Below are 17998 nucleotides of genomic sequence, written 5' to 3'. Positions count from 1 at the left end.
TCTTAACAATATTCATTTTATATACAATTTTTTTTTAATTGAGGTGGCTGGTAAATCTGGCCTCTGTTAGTTCATTATGTAAGCAAAGGTCTGGTCCTCTACTTTATCAGACACCACTTTTAGTTTCTGCTTGCCTAACACCCAACTCTTTGCTCATTTCCTAATTTTGAAAATCTGATTAAATCATACTTAAGCATAGTATTTGCACCAATTATATATAGCAACCGGAAAGAACAAAAGAAATTAATTATATTTCTTCATTTTTATTCTGTACATTTCCACACAATTCACAATACAGAAAAAGTGTCCAAAAAGTAATTGTGACTAGTCAATTTCTTTGTCAGAGATTAGGTCAGTCTCCCAAATTAATTCCATTGAAAATCTCTGTAGAGCAACACAGTGATCAAGATACTTTATATAAATAGGAAATGCAAGAAAATTAGGGAAAAATACTTTATGACTTTGTTACAAAAAAACTAATTCTTCCCTTTCCCATCCCACCCTTCCCACCCACCCTCCCTCCACTTCATATTATCTGGATCCCATTTTACCTGGAAGTAAAACTTCATCTTTCTACTGCCACAGCTGCTACCTTTTTTGGATTCCACCTGCCAGCTGGCAGCTTTGCAAAAGCATGGCTCTTGGATGTGATAGGGCAGAACCAGAAATCATGAAAGAGCCCTTTATAATGTGACTGCAACTCTTCATACAGACATAGCCTTTGTGAGGGGACCACACACAGCCTAGGGCACCCTGGATGCCTGGGAACTTTTTCCCACCCAGAAATCAAATTAAGTCAAATATACTCATTTTGGTGAAGCTGAAATTGTCTGCTATTCTGTAATTTTTTACAGGAGTGATTTTCCTTACTTTCAATGACCTGTGGTCTGTATAATATTCAGAATCATGGTTGCCTCCTTAGCCACTGGTAATTTTTAAAAACAGTCAGGCTAACCTTTACTTGGAACTAATTTGGACCCTAACTTTTCAAAGTTGTGTTTTGCAAAATATTCTATTGCATTAGAATATTTTTGTCTATAAGAATCCTAAATCTCCTGTTCCAGGATAGTAAAACCCTAATCATTTCCCAGCCTACACCCAGGATGTTAGTGAGCAGCAAGGTTCTAGTTGTACGGGAAATTTTGTACACATGTGGCTAGAGCTTCAACCCAACCTGTGGAAGGGTGGGAGGAGTGGCAAAGGAAAGGTTTCATTGTTAATAAACCCAAAAAGTTTATTATCCATTTGGATTCATTATACAAGACACAGAAAATATCAAGGCTAAAAAGTATCTTAGAAGTGATAAACCCCACCAATACATTTGTAAAAATTACCCATAAATTTGCACAAAACTAGGGTAAACTGGCTATTGTCTGTATTTTTTCTTCATTTTTTAAAACAAATAAAGGCAATCTGTAAACATCTCTTATATCTGCCATTTTTAAGAAGAAAGGTTATATTTGAACTCCAAAATAACAAAGTCATACTCTGTACATCTTTAAGAAGTGAAAGTATTTGGATTTGTGGGGAAAAAAAAAACCCTCTCTCAATATTCCTTATTTTTCTCAAATTTTGTCATAGACCAGTACAAGGTGTGAACAGGTATAACCTCCTATAGCTCACTGAGGAAACTCCTTAAAAGAAAAAAAAAGAAAGAAAGAAACAGAAACCAGCCCATTCCTTTGGAGAGCTCTATTAGAACTCTCTAGAGAGTTCTAGAAAGTTCTATTAGCTAAACTTGCTTCCCTTAAGTTCCACACATAATCTAATTCTTCTACAATGCATAAATTGAAAATTTTACAACTAATGTTCTTTGAAGCTACCTGAATAAATTTAATCTTTTTCTATATTTTCTGAGCTTGATTTTCAAGGAGATCAATATTTGCTGATCATATTTACCATGTATTTGTGAGTTGCCATGAAAATCTTTGAGACCGGAGTTTATTATTTTACCACTTTAGAATCTTTTTTCCCTTCCTTTTATCTCTGCTTTTCTTTTTCCTTCCCAAGCCAGAATTGAGGAGTGGGGCTGGGAGAAGGTGGAGTGAAGGCTCTGAATGTGGGCTCATTTCCTAAATTCACCTTAAGTGACTCTTTCCCCATCCAGCAAAATTAAAATGCAAGTGCTCAGGCCTTATCATTGCAGAAGGGAAGATGGGCAATTAAAGCTGCAATCCTCTTAAATAGAAATTTTATAAGAACATTAGCCTAATGATATGAGGTTATGTCATGTGTAATAACAAAAAGTTACAGAAAGTGCCCTCATGCCTGTTTATTATCAGAAAAGACAAAAATTGTCAATCTCTTCTTCAACTTCCATTCCTGACTGTATACTTCAAACAACAAATGGGTAGTAAGTGGGGAAAGGAACACTGGATCCTTTGTTTTCACTTTAGTTTCTGATGTCTTAACCTTATTTCCTTAGTAGAAAAATATCTTTTTCAGGAAATTTGAAGAATGGTCAGTAATTGGCCAAGTGTGTGTGTGTGGTGTGTGAGTGTGTGTACATGTACACACGTGAGTTGTATCTACATAAGCAAATCAAATTTTTAGGGCCATAAAAACCCTGATGTAAGGGGTTTGAGAGAGATTTGTAATGACCATCGTTTTTACAAAAATGTCCCATTGTCATCTATTTGGCAAGAACCTGGGAAAAAATGGATGCTGGGTTCTGCTCCACTCTAAAATCATAGAAATCTAAGCCCGGAACTTACCATAGCTTTTGTTTGTTTGCTTGCTTTATTTTGTTTTGTTAGTCCAAGATTCTTCACAATTAAGGAGAATTAAGGATTTGCTTTGTTATGACCTCTGAGCTGGTTGTTCAATCTTCACTTAAATAGGAGAAGAGCCACTCGTGGCAGTAGGAAAGGCTAATCGATTTTTCTGGATGCAACATTCAGGAAAAAAATAAACCCTTATGATAGGAGTGAAGCTACCTTGTTTCCTGTCTGTTCCTGTTCTCTTCTGCACTTGTTTTATTCTACAAAGCATTTGCAGTAGGGAACGTGAGGCTACGGTCCTCCTCAACATACATCCTCCCAACCGTTCTCATTCCTGATTCAATTTTTTCTTCTGTCCAGATCAAACATCCCTCTTTGACATAGTCACCAATCTACCCATAGACGTCCCTTGTAAAATATGAGATTCACAACTGAAGGATATTTCAAGCCTCTTTATTCTTTCCACTTCAAGTAACCTAATTGCCCATAGGTCTCTGAGACTCTCTCTGTATGACTCTGTACGATCCCCTTAGCTTGCACACCCACCACAAACTCTGAAGCAACAGAGTCTTGAAAGTCTGGTCCATTTTCAACACTTCTAGGTGCAGCATTTGGAAAGAATTTTATTCTAAGAGTCTCTTCCAAGAAGGCCAAATAGTACTAACAGTTTTTAAATGTTGAGATTCATAAATGAGATAGAAAAGGCATTAACTCTTGCTGTTAATTTCTTCTCATGAAATTCAACCTGGTATCTAAACACTTGACATTTCTTCCTTGAAATATGTCCAAACAGATAAACCTCTCACTGATGGCAAAGAGTTTTAATTTCATATCCCCTCACTCAGTTCTAACGAACTCTTGCTGTGGGAACTTAGGCAAATATTTTTTTTCATAGTGCCAACCTTCTATGTTATGGAAATCTGAACAATTGATGTAAATGTCCTTGAAGGTAACAGTGGAAAATTATTTACTTAGAAAACTTGTCGATTTTGAATTTCTGCAGACCCCGGTTCTGGCTGCACTTCCAGCACTTACTGTGTGAATCTTTGCAAGCTTAGTTCACTGGTCTGAGATTCAGTTTATTCATCTAAAATACATTACCTGGATTATTTACCTCCTGGGGTTGTGCCAAAGTTCAAAAGTGTCAGAAAATGCATCTGAATGTTTAAGCACTAATATTTTTAAAATTACTAAAATTGTTTTTATTAAATGGTGTATGTTTAAGCTATTATATAGTGAAAGCTTTATGTGTATTATGCTAAATGGTAGAGAAACTAGATGGTTTCAGTTTTTCCAACCACCAAAGGCTCCCATTTCGGAGTGCTATTTGGCTCAAAATATCGAATCTTTGAAAGCTGGGGGAAAACCTGGATCACGATTTGCCTTTTTTTTTTAAATTTCCATGGGTAAATCCTCTCTCGTAATTACTGTGCTGGTAGCAGAAGCCAAGGAATTTTCCGTGATTGCCTTTCATGTACATTTACTTGGCTCCAAAAATGTCTTTTTAGCAGAGTTTTCTTCAGTGGTTATTTTAGATTACGCTTAACTTTAAGTACATCAATTCAAAGTCCTTTTTTTTTATATTGGATGGACAGTAAGACAGATTTCTAATAGGACTGTACTTATCAAGCCCTAAGAATATTCATCAAACCCCATAATGCTTCCAAAAGTATTTTGAATTAAGTTATATTTCTTAGTATTTCTTTTTACTAACTCTTAATTTTATGCTTAATTGCTTTAAAAAAAATTTTAAGTGATAAGCGAAGGCCATTTCTCATCAAGATTTTAAAGCTTCTCACTTACAAAGTGAAGTTTTGAAGGTTAAAAGTCAAGATTGTAATGAGTTTTTGAAAATAAAATGCTGCCGTTCAAAAACGCTGCTTTAAAAGAAAATTTTGAAAAATCGTAGAATTCCAGCCTTCTCCAATCACACAGCTCTAATTACAACACCCCTCACAGGGTGTCTGCCAGGTACCTTCTGTTTAAATGCTCCCAGGGGCTGAAAATATATAACTCCATAAGGATACTCACTCCACTGCTGGGCAATATTTACACCTCATTTTCTTTATATTTGGTCAAAGCCCATTGCAAATCATGTTTATTATTCCTAGTTCTGTCCTCCTTTTCTGAGCTGTAATAAATAAGGCCTAACCCTCACTTAGTAGCATTTCTAAGTCTTCTCTTTAAATACATTTTTAAAGAATGCCATGAAGACTTTAAGGATGTGGAAATTCAAACTATCATTGTTTTTCCTTAGTTAACATCTGTTTTCATAGGACTAAAATCCTGGCTAAAGAGAGGCTGGTACGACACATGCTGGGTACCCTGGATTCTCCTGCACAGAACTTATCATGGAATTAATCTTTTCTCCCAGATGCCAGTTCCATGTAGTTAAGAGTTCCATCTCTCGCATTCATTATCACGTCCTTAGCATGGTGCCTGCAGCAAAGTGATCAGTATTTTTCAAATAAAGGGATTTTTCAAATACATGATTAAATAGATGCATGTATGATCAACTCCTGAACGTATGACTGTACACATAATGACTGAACATATAAATCAACTTTGGAACCTGTCCATCATGCCGACACTATCCAATATTCAAATGTTTCAAAGGTCTAAAAGTTATTTTTTCTGCCTTCCTTTTCGCACCAGTTCAGTGAATCTCAGTGTCCCGGGAGGACAGGTCCATGGGTCCTGCATCTTACTTAGGTTTGGAGTTCTCATAGAGTCTGGGGAGACAGCCTGAAATCCACAGACGACCCTCCTGAGTAGGAAACATATACAATCAGTCCTCCAGGGCATGTTAAGGGGCATGTTCCCTACACAGATGCAGAGGCAGCCGCGGTGATCGTGTACTCTGATGTGACAAAGACAGACATTTGCTAAACCTGATAGACTATCTTTCAGAATTATGTTTGTCATAATCCCATAAGATGATTGAGATCAGAGGACATTTCTTTGTCCTATGGGCAAAATGGGTATTTGCCCCAAAAGGTAATTTCATTTTGATCCATTTCAGGCACAATATCTGGGACAGAATTTGTTAACAGTATGACAAAATTAGAGACACTAGTGACAGAAAACCTGAGTGCAGAACTGTGGCTGCGGCCAGAAAATTAGAGGACAAGAGATGAGGAATATGAGTGGAGGGGGGTGCAAGTCAGCCTGAGCAGCTTGACCAAGAAAGGACTGCGGGACTTGTAATCAGCTAAGTATGGAACTCAGGGGGAGAAGAACTGAGAAATTCTATTACAATGTGGGCAGAAGCAATTTTATGCTAAATAAATGTAAGAGAAAGCGAATTTAATAAATGTTGTTCTACTGTTTTCCCTAAAATTAACAGAATCCATTTAAGGACAGCAATTAGTAGTTTTATTTGGTGGTTAAGAGGAGCCATTTTAACAAAATCCTATTTTTATTTTTAAATGGAATAATTGAACAAGATCGCACGCTGTTCTCAGTGATCCCATTAGCTGCTCCGACCGGAAGGCAGCGGCTTCAGCCTGTGCGCCCCGGCGTCCAGGTTCCTCCACACCCCTGCACTTGCTTTCCCTGATTAGGTCCATTAAACAACCTACTGAGTGTTAGTTTTGTAAACTCAGCCTTGAAATGTGGTGTGAGCATCAAAGAAGGAAGAACCTTCCTTTACTTGAAATCTAGAAAGAGCACAGCGTGGGGGCCAAGATAGGTTCCTGCTTCATGGAAGGCATCAAAGATAAGCACAAGAACGAGAGGACCTGGGGTTTATGACACAGCCCACAGCCAAGGCCGTATGAGCTATTGCAATGATGCAGTGAAATAAGCTTAGCAATAATGGAAGGAAAAGTGAGTGAAAATTCTCTGCCACCTTTCTATCTTTCCCTGTTGATCAGCACTCTTTTAAAATGTTTTCTCTTTTCTAAACCTATGCAATATGTGTCTGTACAGTGGATACACACATCCTGTATACAAATCAAGTTCTCCAGACGTGTGTGAATGTGTGTACACACATGCACATGGGCCTGCGTGTGAAGTAGCATTTCTGACATAACAGACAAGCAACAGTGTTGACCGGCATCAAAGGGCTTATCAGCACAGACAGCAGCACAGAATGCCTGGACTCTGATGTGATACTTATCTGTAGTATCAAAACAGTTGACATCATGTACGCACCACTTTTATAAACAAAATCTAGATGTTAATAAAATTGGCATGTAATAAAATGAAACTGCTGTATTACGTTTTCCAAGACGTGAATATTATGCGAATTCTAGTAAATACATTTCCAAAATCCTTTAGGCAAAGGGACTGTCGCTAGGTCCAAAGAGGATGAGCTATGATTATCTCCTAGCGCAGACTGAGCTGCCCAAGCGGATAGGGAGCACAGGGTGTGTGTGTGTCCTCACTGATGGCATGGCTGGGCATCTGCAGGCAATTCTGTTTCACAACTTGTGCTGGTTTGGGGATATCACACCTCTATAGAGGAAACATGAACTCTCAAAGCGAGATTTCTGGTGGTGTTTATTTCCGCATGCGTTTACTGATTCTCACTCCTCTTCTTTATCAAGTCCTCATGTGCTAAAGCAGAGATGAACTGTCCTATTTCATTCACTGTGCAACACTGGAATAGAAGGTTGCAAAAATGACTACCTTTAAAGTTATAGAATGCTATCTTTTAAGAACTCCTCATTCTTTATCTATCAGCCTAATCTATAAAGGGGACCCCAGAGGAGAACGCTGGCAACATGGGGGGCTGAGAACCCTGTGGAGCCAGCTAAACCAGCTGTCCCTTGGACACTGCCCCAGGAGGCTCTGTAGAAATGACATTTCTATAGGTACACATGTTTATGTCTATTGAAGTTACATGGGTTTTCAGACCAGGACCAGACCATTTGCTTCTGACTTCTATATTTGCCTCTTAAAAAGGATAAAAAATACTTAAACTGAGAAGCATATGACCTTAGTTCTTTCTAAAGCCAGGGACTGTCACATACTGTATTCTGTTAAAAAAAAAAAATGCTACAGTAGGTGATTTAATATTGAAACCATTAAATATGTGATTGTTCTGCTCTTTTTTTTTGAAAGCATAAAAGTTCTAGAGGTCTTTGGTTTTTCCAAGATATATTACATATGGCTCCTCATCAATAAAGTAGGACTCTAATGACTTTTAAAAATTTTGGCATAACTTCCAAATGCACCAGGACCCCTGTAGTAGTCAGTACCTCATCATTTTTCATAGCAGGGATTTATCCGTGTCTCCCACTGGAGTATTTGAATTGGCTCATAGCCACCTATACCCTACATTTTCTCTGGGCTGCTTGGAAGTGTTCACAGAGAGATGTGAGATGGTGGTTGATGGAAACAGAGTCCTTCACCCCAGCAGTAGCAGCTGGGTAACTGGCTGCTTGGCTAATTGTTTGGCTCAATTGAGGGAATGGAAGGTATGATTTGAAGCCAGAATCCAGTCTGTTTTAAGAATTATATTTCTATCATCATGACATTGCCTCGACAGTCCCATCAACTGAAAGGAAAAAAAAAAACCCTCCCAGCAGAAGCCCAGCAATTCAATTCTCCTGGAACATCATTTTTCCAGTTTCTGGAAACAATCTACTGTAGCCCCTACTTGCCCCACTGTAAAATCCAAAAGCTGGTTCCATTTCTGAGGCTGATACATGGAAATAGATTGCCCACAACAAAGCCCTTCTCCCACAGCTGAAAAATAATGCCAGCAATTTTATTTGAAATAACTGTGGAGAGACTTTGGAAATAAAACCCCTGTCCACTGAAAGACGGTTCCCGTGTAACAAAGTATACCATAGCTGTACTTTCAAAACGGTGATATGTGGCCAAAATGCGATTCAGACAAGCAAAATGTCACCACTAAACCTTCAAATTAAGTGTGGAGAGACAGTCATTTGTGGTCACATGCAGAAACAGTTGAAAGTGACTTTGCTATGTCCAAGAGGGAAATGGAAATAAGCTCGGGAGACATCAGATTCAGCCAAAATCAAAACCCTTGGACACCCACTTTTATTTTTTGCTTATACTCAAGTCAAACAGATATTTGAACAAAAAATTAGAAAACTTTTTTCTTCTGATAGTTTGGTTATCACAGAGTCCCTAAGGTAGTTACCAGTAAGTACCATCTAGTCTGGGGCAGAGATAAATGTAGCAATTCCATGAGTAGACAGACATTTCTGGCTAGATTCCCACAGTGGTTTGCCCTAAGAACTTTTGATAGGGGAAAATAAAGTAGGGCAAATAATATATTAGACTACTGCACACATGTAAAATAAGATTATCAAGTAAGACCTTGGGACCTGACAAGCAATGGGTGAAGCCTCCATCAGAAAGAGCCAAACAACCCAGAATTCTGGCAGTCAAACTTATTCAACAAGGCTCTGACCTTGGGTCAAAGCTCACTCGGAGTAATGAAAACCAAACCTCGAGAAGAAAAACTTAAAATCCGACCCCTCCCACTACTGTGTCCAAGAGTCTAAAGTTAATAACCTCTGTGCAACATCCCAGCCACTGTCTTCTTGCTTAAGTGACATGTTGACGTATGTTGCTACTTTTGCTCTTGCTATTTTTTTTCACCTCAATTAGGCTGCTTTCTGTTATCACTCAAAGAAGTTTAAAAGTAAACATGAGAGTGCTCCGTTTCCTGTAACCACAACTCCCACCTAAGCTTTTCTGCTCTTCCATTTAAACAGCACTTCAAATGGAGTGGTTCTGCGAACTAGCCGCGGGCCTCTGTGCTCATCTCTTTTGCAGTAAAAGGCAAAGATGGCCACACGTAGGCAGTACGGAGCTGTCCAGACAGCCCAAGCTGAACCAGTCCTGCAGGCTGTGGACCACAGCCCCGCAGCCCGGGCCGACCCCTGGGTGACCTCTCTGAGGTACCTCCACGCACAGACGACTCCCCTGCCACCTCACCACACCTCAGAGATACAACACACAAGTTGACGTTATCCGTGTGGCACTTCCCAGCTCCTGTATAATGAAATGGAAGGTGGGGGTGGAGACATGCAAAGAGTCACTACATGGTCTTGGTATATTTCGTCTTAGAAATGGAAGTGGTTTTACAGTTAGATTTCTGCAGGACCTCCAGGGGGGGATGTAGAAGACCTTCAGATAATCTTCTGGTCTCCAGAGACTGAATATAAAGAGAAGAAATAATATATTTGTTTAAGTTGATGGGTTACAGTAGAATTGTGTGGTACAAGAGAAAAATGAATGCATGGGGGAGGAGGGAGCAGTGCCATTAATACGAACATCCTTTAAATCTTTAAAATAAATTATACAGGTGAACACAGAAGTTCATGCTACTTGCTGGAAGCAATAAGGATCGAACTTTGTGGAACTCCTACGGTATTCCACAAATCTCCAGGTATCCTGCCTCTTTCTCAATGGGCTATCATGTTCTGGTGAACATCATGGTAGCCCTTAAAAACTGGTGGCACGGTCTCAGATAGATTCTTGCAGGAGAGAGACAGGTATATGGATTCCATCAGCCTCTTCCAGGGGAACTGCCCGATCGCCGGGAGGGCTTAGGTGATACGCTTGCTCACATTCTCTCTGTCTGTCTAGCAGGGTCAAACAGCAGTTTCCAGGTCCTCATGGCCAATGATCTTATAGTTCTGCCGGCTTTCTAGGTAAGCAGCCAATTCTGGGTCCCCAGCTTGCTGTGCTCTGTCTTGAGGTGTCTTACCCTGTAGGTGAATAGTGAAAAGGAAAGAGATACAAAGGCCTGGTGAGAGATTAAAAAGATAAAATAAAATCACAGCGACAGAACTCCCCAAGGTTACCTGCTAAAATAAGAATCCTTCCACTGGTGCTTTAGAATTCACAGGACGCTTTGAAATTATCTTATGTATCCATTATATCAGACACATGAGATTGGTAAAGTAAAGACAAACAGTTTATCACTTTTGGCAGGCAGGGTTTACATCTAAGGGGAAACACAAGTTTACAGAGTCTGAGAGTGGCTTACTGAGTTGAGCAAACAGACCTTTTCTGGAGGAAGGGGAAACAGAAATCACTAAATGAAAAAATAGAGCAGCCGAAGTTTGGGTCTCTAGTCTAGGACTTCCCCGTCGTACTAAAGTCTGGGAATCCACAAGCAGAAACTGAAAGGAACAGAAAATCAGAAACAATCTGAAAGGTTTTCCTTGCTGCTTTCAAAGTCTTCATTCTTCATCTCTCCAAATAAGTGAGTTAATGTCTGAATACAAAAGTGATGGGATGCATCCTAACCATTTGCACGCTCATATTAATCTGAAAAAAAAAAATCTTGGGAGAGTTAAAAAACACAATGAAGAAAATAAACATGACCAATTGATCCACTGAATGAAGATAACCACTGTTCATCTTCCACTCAATAACCATTATTGCCTTCATGTTATTATTTTCACAAAAATAAAACCACATTTTGGATCTTTGTTCCGGCATTCGGTTAGTAACCAGTAACTGAGCCACAAGGCTTTGGAGACTGTTGACTCTTCATCAGATTGCACAGAGGACCAAGCATCGCTTCACACAGACATTTTGAAAATGAAGTTCCAGAGAAACAAAGGTTGTTTCCAGAGGATAATGGAATTTCAGTGCATGTAAAGGGTGGGTAGCTGATTTCCTCCTGTCTAGAGCCACTAGGACTCTCACAGGGGGCAAAGCAGCAGGTGCCATATGTCAGCAGACTGTGGCTTCACTCTCCAAGAAGAAGCACTGACTTCAGTCAACCCAGCCATCACTTGGTTCACTTCCATTCAGCTCTCTCTGGACTAGTAATCTAGTAAATAGACTGAGCTTTTCTTTGGGGAATCAATATTTATTGACTTGTACTAATTGCCACCAGTAAAGCAGTCTTTATCATGAAAAAAAACTATACATTTTGCTTAAAATTAACAAATAAAATTTGTATGTCATTAATTCTTCTACACCACCATTTTAAATGATCACGTAATGTATTACAGCCTACTCTAATGCTTTTTGTACATTTGTGTATACACACACTTGTACATACATTTGAAATAATGAACAGAAGTCAGCAGTAAAGGGAGGGGAGCATCCATTCTTCTGAATGCTTGTAGGTGTTAAAATTTCTCATTTTTGTTCAGTGATACAGCTTTATCTATTTAAAAAGTTATATTAAGTTCCAAGGAAAGGGTGGAGGTGTGATCTTTGTACCAAGGAAATAGCTCCATGTGCAAACGCACACAAGTTTTACAAAAACCATCAAACACTTCTCAGCCTGCATCTCAGGTACCCCAGCAGATCCAAGTGACCTCAATTTCACCTGCTCTCAGTAGCCTCCCAGGGTATCTGGGGTAGTGGATAAAAGGGAACTAATAAGGGCTCTGGACATTTTCTAAAATTTTACTTTTTTTAGTTTGGTTTTAAGATTTCAACACTAGCTTAAAGCTCCTATAACCATTTTTTATTCAACTTGTATATAGCCTTAGCAGACTATTTCACTTTCATTACTAATAAGGTTGGAAATCTCAACTTCCAAATATTCAGAGAGGTGGCCGAGATGGGCCTTTGAGTTGGCTTCTAAGAAATTGATCTCTAATAAGAGAAATTCTCAGGACTCAGGATACTGCTTCTTTCCAAAAATTTTCAGGAGAAAATTCATTTTTTTCATAAGTATCATATCAAACTTTAACCTAGCATCAAGTCACTGAATGGTAAATTGAAAGGGTCCTTAAAAAAAGAATGAAGCTCAGCTATATTACTTCATATGGTCTGATTTCTAGAACATAAAGTTGAGTGAAAACTTCAGTTATACAGTAGAATATATGGCACGACTTTGCCTAGTTGAAAGAGAGACAGAGAGAGAAACATCAGAAGACAGATCATGAAATGTTTTATGGTATTTAGCTCCAGCGATTTTTGGTTTTGCTTTTTTTGGTATATGATTTTCTCCATTGCTAGTTTTCTACGTGAGGACGGACTATATTTATAATCATAAAAATCATGAAGTTATTCTCATTTTGACACAAGCACACATATAGGCAACCCCAAACAAGAAGAAACCTCAAAGAAAATCCTGGCTTTTGTGTGGCAAACAGGCAGATGTCCTGATACGGTGTGAGGGGCTCCCACAAAGCAAACCTTATCTCACAGGCTGGCCCCACCAATCCTGCTTAGGAAGTATATGTTTCTCGGTCAGGTTAAACAGCAAAACATCTTAGCACCAATATCATCTGGGAAGAATGTCACAGCTGAAGTGCTGTGTTACCCAGTGAGTTAGCCAGCAAGTAACAGACACACTAGAAACTAGGACATGCCTGGGCAGGACCTGAGTCAGCCAAGGACAGTCACCTGTCAGAGAGCAAGGGTGCTGGCCAGTGGCCTGGAAGTCAGAGAAAGCCCCAGGGCAAACTGCCCTGCACACGGGCCTATCTCATCTCTGAAGCAGGTCTAATGGAGCTTAAGCCTCAATCAGGCATCTGCCTTATTTACCTGTGTTTCGTGCCTATATTCATTAGCCCAAACCCAGTTTACTCAGTACTTGCTTAATGAAGGCCTCACCGATATATTAACATTCTCCTCTGCAACGCTCCGTGGTTAAGCTGTTGGCCCTTTCTTGGTATCTACCCTGGGTGCTTAAAACTCTCAGAGCTTATCAGGATCCTGTGGGGGCTGACCTTCCACATCAACTCTTTTCTTTCCCTCCTCTTTTCCTCCTTGTCTCCCTCTAACTGCAGGTCAACTCCACCAAGCTACAATTGCTTTGTCCACTTTTCAACCCTTTCTCTTGGTGCTGTCTATAAACTGAAACAACTCCAGGTACAGCCCCATCCCAGCCTTCCGACTGTGGCCTCCCCTCTGCCTGTTGGCATGTTCTGGTCAAGGTCTGCATACATGCCGCACTATCAGTTTCTGACCTCACAGCCCTCTTACTAAGATAGCCACACACTTGGAATCCACCTGTGAGTAACTCTTGCTACAAGGATACCAGCCACATTTCAATCCGCAAAGCTGCAGGTATTACTGTGCGGCAACATGGCAGATTATTCAAGCCCCGTGTGAAAACTGACTTTCCTGCTGCGGTCACGTGTCATCCCACAAGGCAGTGGGGTATTCTTTCACCAATGAGAACAGTGGAGTCACCGACAGGCAACACTGGACTGGAGAGCTAAAGAGAATTTGGATTTGGACTCACCTACTGGTCCAAGGCCATATTTAACTTTCTTTTGGTTTTGATTCCTGCACCCATCAATGACTATAATTCCCATTCTATCTCATTTCTGAGGTTAACTTTTAGGGAATAATAGAAGAAAACAAATGGTAAGAAATATTAAAAAAAATTTTAAAAAAGAACTACATTGAGATTATAACCATCTCCACGCCAGGGCTCACCATCCTGGGAGCCAGTAGGTAATCACTTTGAACTCATATATGGGGTGACATAAATCGTAGATTTTAAAGGAGAAATCCCAAAGGGCCTCCCAGCAGTCAGGCCAAGGCCTTTGAAAGTGGTCCTGACCCCTCAGCTCCCCTGACTGCTAGTGTTCAGTAGAATAGCCCAGAGTCCCAGGGCCAGAGTGTTCAGAGGTTCTTGAAGCCCCCTAGGCAAGCACGCACCAGCCCTTTGTGTGTATACATTTAAACTGCAGTTTCTCTAAATGAAGCACTCTATTTTTCCCTCCTTTTTCCAAAGCCCCAGGCACTTCCATAAGCGCAGAATGGGTGCCTGTGCCATAGGCACAGACCAAGGCTGCAGCACCCGCGATCTCGCCCCTGGAAGGATGCTTGCACTCACGCGGCCAGTTACCTTGGAGTCCGTCTTTCTCAGAGATGCTCCCGCATCCACCAGCAGTTGGCACACAGCCCGGTTCCGCTGGCAGGCGGCCTTGTGCAGTGCGGTCTCCCCCCTAAATCAGGATGAAATGGGAAAACACCCGTCAAGGGGCTGGAAGCAGCAGGAGGGTAGTAAGGAGACAGACCCGCCTAACTGCTGATACTGGGAGCTCCTGAGCTTCCTTCTCCACAGGCTGCTGAGACTCGGCTGCAGGGTACATTCGGGGGTGAGGGGTGAGCAAAGGGGCAGCTAAACTTCCTGAATATCCTCAGATATTCTTACACTGTACTATCGGACTCCAAGCTCTTTTCTAACAATGTTGGTTCGCAAGGCTTAGTGAACTTAGGAGTCCTTTTTTTTTTAACTACTTACTAATATTTGATTCAGTGACACCGTGGAGTGGAGTGATGGTGTGACTGTGTCTGAACACAATACGCAATGTTCTGGGGCTTCTGTTTGGGCAGAGTGTGAAGGGCGCCAGGTGAAGTAGGCCGGGAACAGCGTGGCCCCTCAGACATATCCCCTGGAGCTTGGGAGACACTGCTTGGCCATCAGAGGAATATTCCCTGGGAACTCAACTTCAGAGAACCAGGCTAACACCCACGCTGGGTCCTGCTGAATGGCAGGCAGGAGGAGGGGCAGCGGGTGGGGTATCTGAGAGGCACAGCCGGACTCTGGGAGAGTGGGAGCTCCAAGGCTCGCCCCAGTGGGCAGCAGGCCTGAGGCCAGCTGCTCAGTGTGGGAAGAGGCTAAGGGAAAGGGCCACTTCCCCACCTCTCACAGGCAGTATGGGGAGGGAGATACTCCCATTGTGAGCCCCCAAGCTGCTCAAGGCCAAAGCGTTTCATGAAAAATCAATTGCAGCTCTTGAGAAGGCACCTGCGTGAGGGCAGCCCTTTCAGGCTTGCCAACTGGGAAGACTGGTTGTGGACCTGCCCTGCAGAGTACAGGTGGGAGGATTCCTCCGAGCCTGGTCCCCACTCGTCTTCCACTCTTCCTTCCTCCTCCTGCTCTGACCCACTTAGCTACTCACCCCCTCATTCCTCTCCACCCCATCATCTTCCAAACCTCTCTGAGGTTCTCTAGTGGTTCCCATGAAGCATTCAGGGCTAGGAGTCGGCCTCTCTCTGTTCTCATTTGGAAAGTGGTAGCTACTTTGCTGCCACAGGACTAAGAAGGTTGTAAATAAAAATTATCCCTTTAGGATTTAGGCACCTTCCCAGAGCTAATGACTTTCTCAACCTGTGCTCCTCACCTGAACCACAGAGCACAGAAAATGACCAGTCACTGTGCCCTGGTTCTCCAGGGGGGCCCGTGATTCGCCCCATTCTAGACTACAGAGCAGTGTCATTACCTGCAAAGGGCGCCTGAAGGCAGCAGGGCTTCATTTATTTTTCCCCACACAACCCAGCTGAGAAAGAATAAATGTAATGGATACGTAAAAAGGTCAATGGATTTATTGAGACTTCCCAGCAGTGCAAAGTGCACAGTGCAGAAGCTCCGTCCTTGTGGGAAGATCTAGAAGATGATTTGCCTTGTGTGATTCTTGATTGATAAGATTAGCCCTACCTACTTACAAACATAGTTGAAAGTAGCCTTCAATCAAGAAGCTGAAATCACCTACAATAGTCCCTATAGACCACCTGCTTGTCCTAGCTATGGTCTGAAAAAAATAATCTAAATGATGTAAAGAAGGGCACTACTCACGTTTCACTGTCTGCCATATCCAATAACTCGGAAGGTCCTAAATGAAAAGAAAGTGAGACATGCATCAGAAATTAGCTCAAACTAACCGTTAACAGAAAAATGTACAGCCAGAGAACTAAAATGCCTCGGAAAGCTGATTAAAAACTGTGTTTGGTGATAGGAGTAAGATGAAAAAAAGAAGAAAAGGATCCCTCTGCCCACCCTGCACCAACCTCCCGATCTCCACGAGTCCTATGAACACAATGGTAGATACAAAAGCATGATGTGGTCTCTGCTGTCAAGAAGCTTTCAATAAAGTTGGAGAAATAAAATAAATTGAAAATGATTAACTGAAAAATGATTATATGGCTAAGTAAAAAGAAAGGGGCCAATCAGGTGGGCTTTAAAAACCAGGACTGTTCCTACTCTCACAGGTTGTTTGGGAAGGGGCCGGACACGGTGTAATTAATATTAAAGCCGTAAGCCACCATATGTAACATCTGGCTCAGTTTCCTTATTTTAAAATTTATTTTTTGTAACGTTTCCCCACCAAGACCAGGAGTAACTGTTATACATAGTCTTCAAATGGTTACAGATGCAGCATTAGGAATTGAAATATTCTGTGAGTTTTCCCTTTTACCGTGCTTTGCTGGTTCACTCACCTGTTCAATTTGCAAACACTGCCCACAATGTCCACCCTTTTACCTCCCCATGCCTGCTTCCTTCCCTGCAATCCCTCACCCAATTCAGCTTGTAGGAATCAGCTAAGACACTTTTCTTTTTCATCAAGCCATCTATGACTCCATTCCAAATACTGTATTAGACACTCTGCCTACATAATACTTTATGTACTGATACTGTTTCCTATAGTTGGGTGGGTAACATCATTTACCATCCAAATTGGGACCATCTCAAGCAAGTGGGAATAGATGATCATGTTACTAAATATAAGACTCATCAAACCAATTTAAAATCACTTGTTTGTTTGTCTCCTTCCATAACTAGCAAGCCCCTCGAAGTTGTGGCCTGTGCTTTGTTCACTGCTGTCACTCCTTGGTGCCTAGCAGAGAGCCTGGCGCCATGCAGAAGCTTAAATATTGCTTGAATGGATGAATACATATGCCAGGAAACGTCAGACATGGTTTTGGATATTGAATATTTTTGTCTTTAAAAATAATGACCCTAGTAGTTGGGTCTCTGTATTGGTAATAATTTTCAATGACTGAAAATTAACTTATTCTGCAGAAGATGGAGGGAAGAGAGGCTATGACTTTCTAACCGTGCAAGTTCTTGGCCACGGAGAAGAGGCCTGAGCTGTTTGGGCACTTCAGACTCCCCTCCTCCTCCTGTCAGAGCTAACCCATCCTGCCCTCCTCTTCTTCACCCCTGTTCACTGGAGCCCCATGAGCCTGCCCTGGCGTTGTCTCCCCCATCTTTCCTATTCATCCAGTTTGACAAATAGACTTCCAACAGGCCTCTGCCTGGGACACAATTAACACGCAGAAACTGTTATTAAGAAAGATAAAAAATAAAGTCTTGTGTCATCTAGATTTTCAGGTTTCCGATATTTAAACGTCAAGGTTCATAGTCTGTCACCTGGAACCACCCTTCCTCAGGTTTCACTTTTTCAGAAAAGATAAACCGATAACTGGACAACTAACCATCTATTCTGAATCTTTCCCAGGTCTAACCGCTTGAACCTTGTGCTCTCCCTATGCAGAGTAGACTTCTTTGTCTGACCACACTCCGTGCCCTGCTCTTTAAAACCCCGTCTGTGACAAGATCCTCTAAAAAGATGATCTTT

At 41.3% G+C, this 17998-nt stretch overlaps 1 protein-coding gene across 1 annotated transcript in view; it reads right to left on the bottom strand.

The window, feature by feature from the left end:
- Positions 1 to 6800: 6800 nt before the first annotated feature.
- The window catches only part of DGKI (diacylglycerol kinase iota), a 419366-nt gene continuing 408168 nt past the window's right edge, over positions 6801 to 17998 (bottom strand). Inside the window, exons 31-33 of the mRNA XM_023514207.1 lie at positions 16216 to 16252; positions 14482 to 14581; positions 6801 to 10414 (exon numbers count right to left, since the gene is read on the bottom strand). Coding sequence (XP_023369975.1) covers positions 10298 to 10414; positions 14482 to 14581; positions 16216 to 16252 — 254 coding nt within the window. The 3' untranslated portion in view covers positions 6801 to 10297. The remainder of the gene's footprint in view (positions 10415 to 14481; positions 14582 to 16215; positions 16253 to 17998) is intronic.

This window comes from Otolemur garnettii, unplaced genomic scaffold (genome assembly GCF_000181295.1).
Source record: "Otolemur garnettii isolate 467f Iridium unplaced genomic scaffold, OtoGar3 scaffold00049, whole genome shotgun sequence".
Lineage (NCBI taxonomy): Eukaryota > Metazoa > Chordata > Mammalia > Primates > Galagidae > Otolemur > Otolemur garnettii.
Note: the sequence above shows the minus strand (reverse complement) of the source record. Positions and strands in the feature narration are given on the sequence as shown.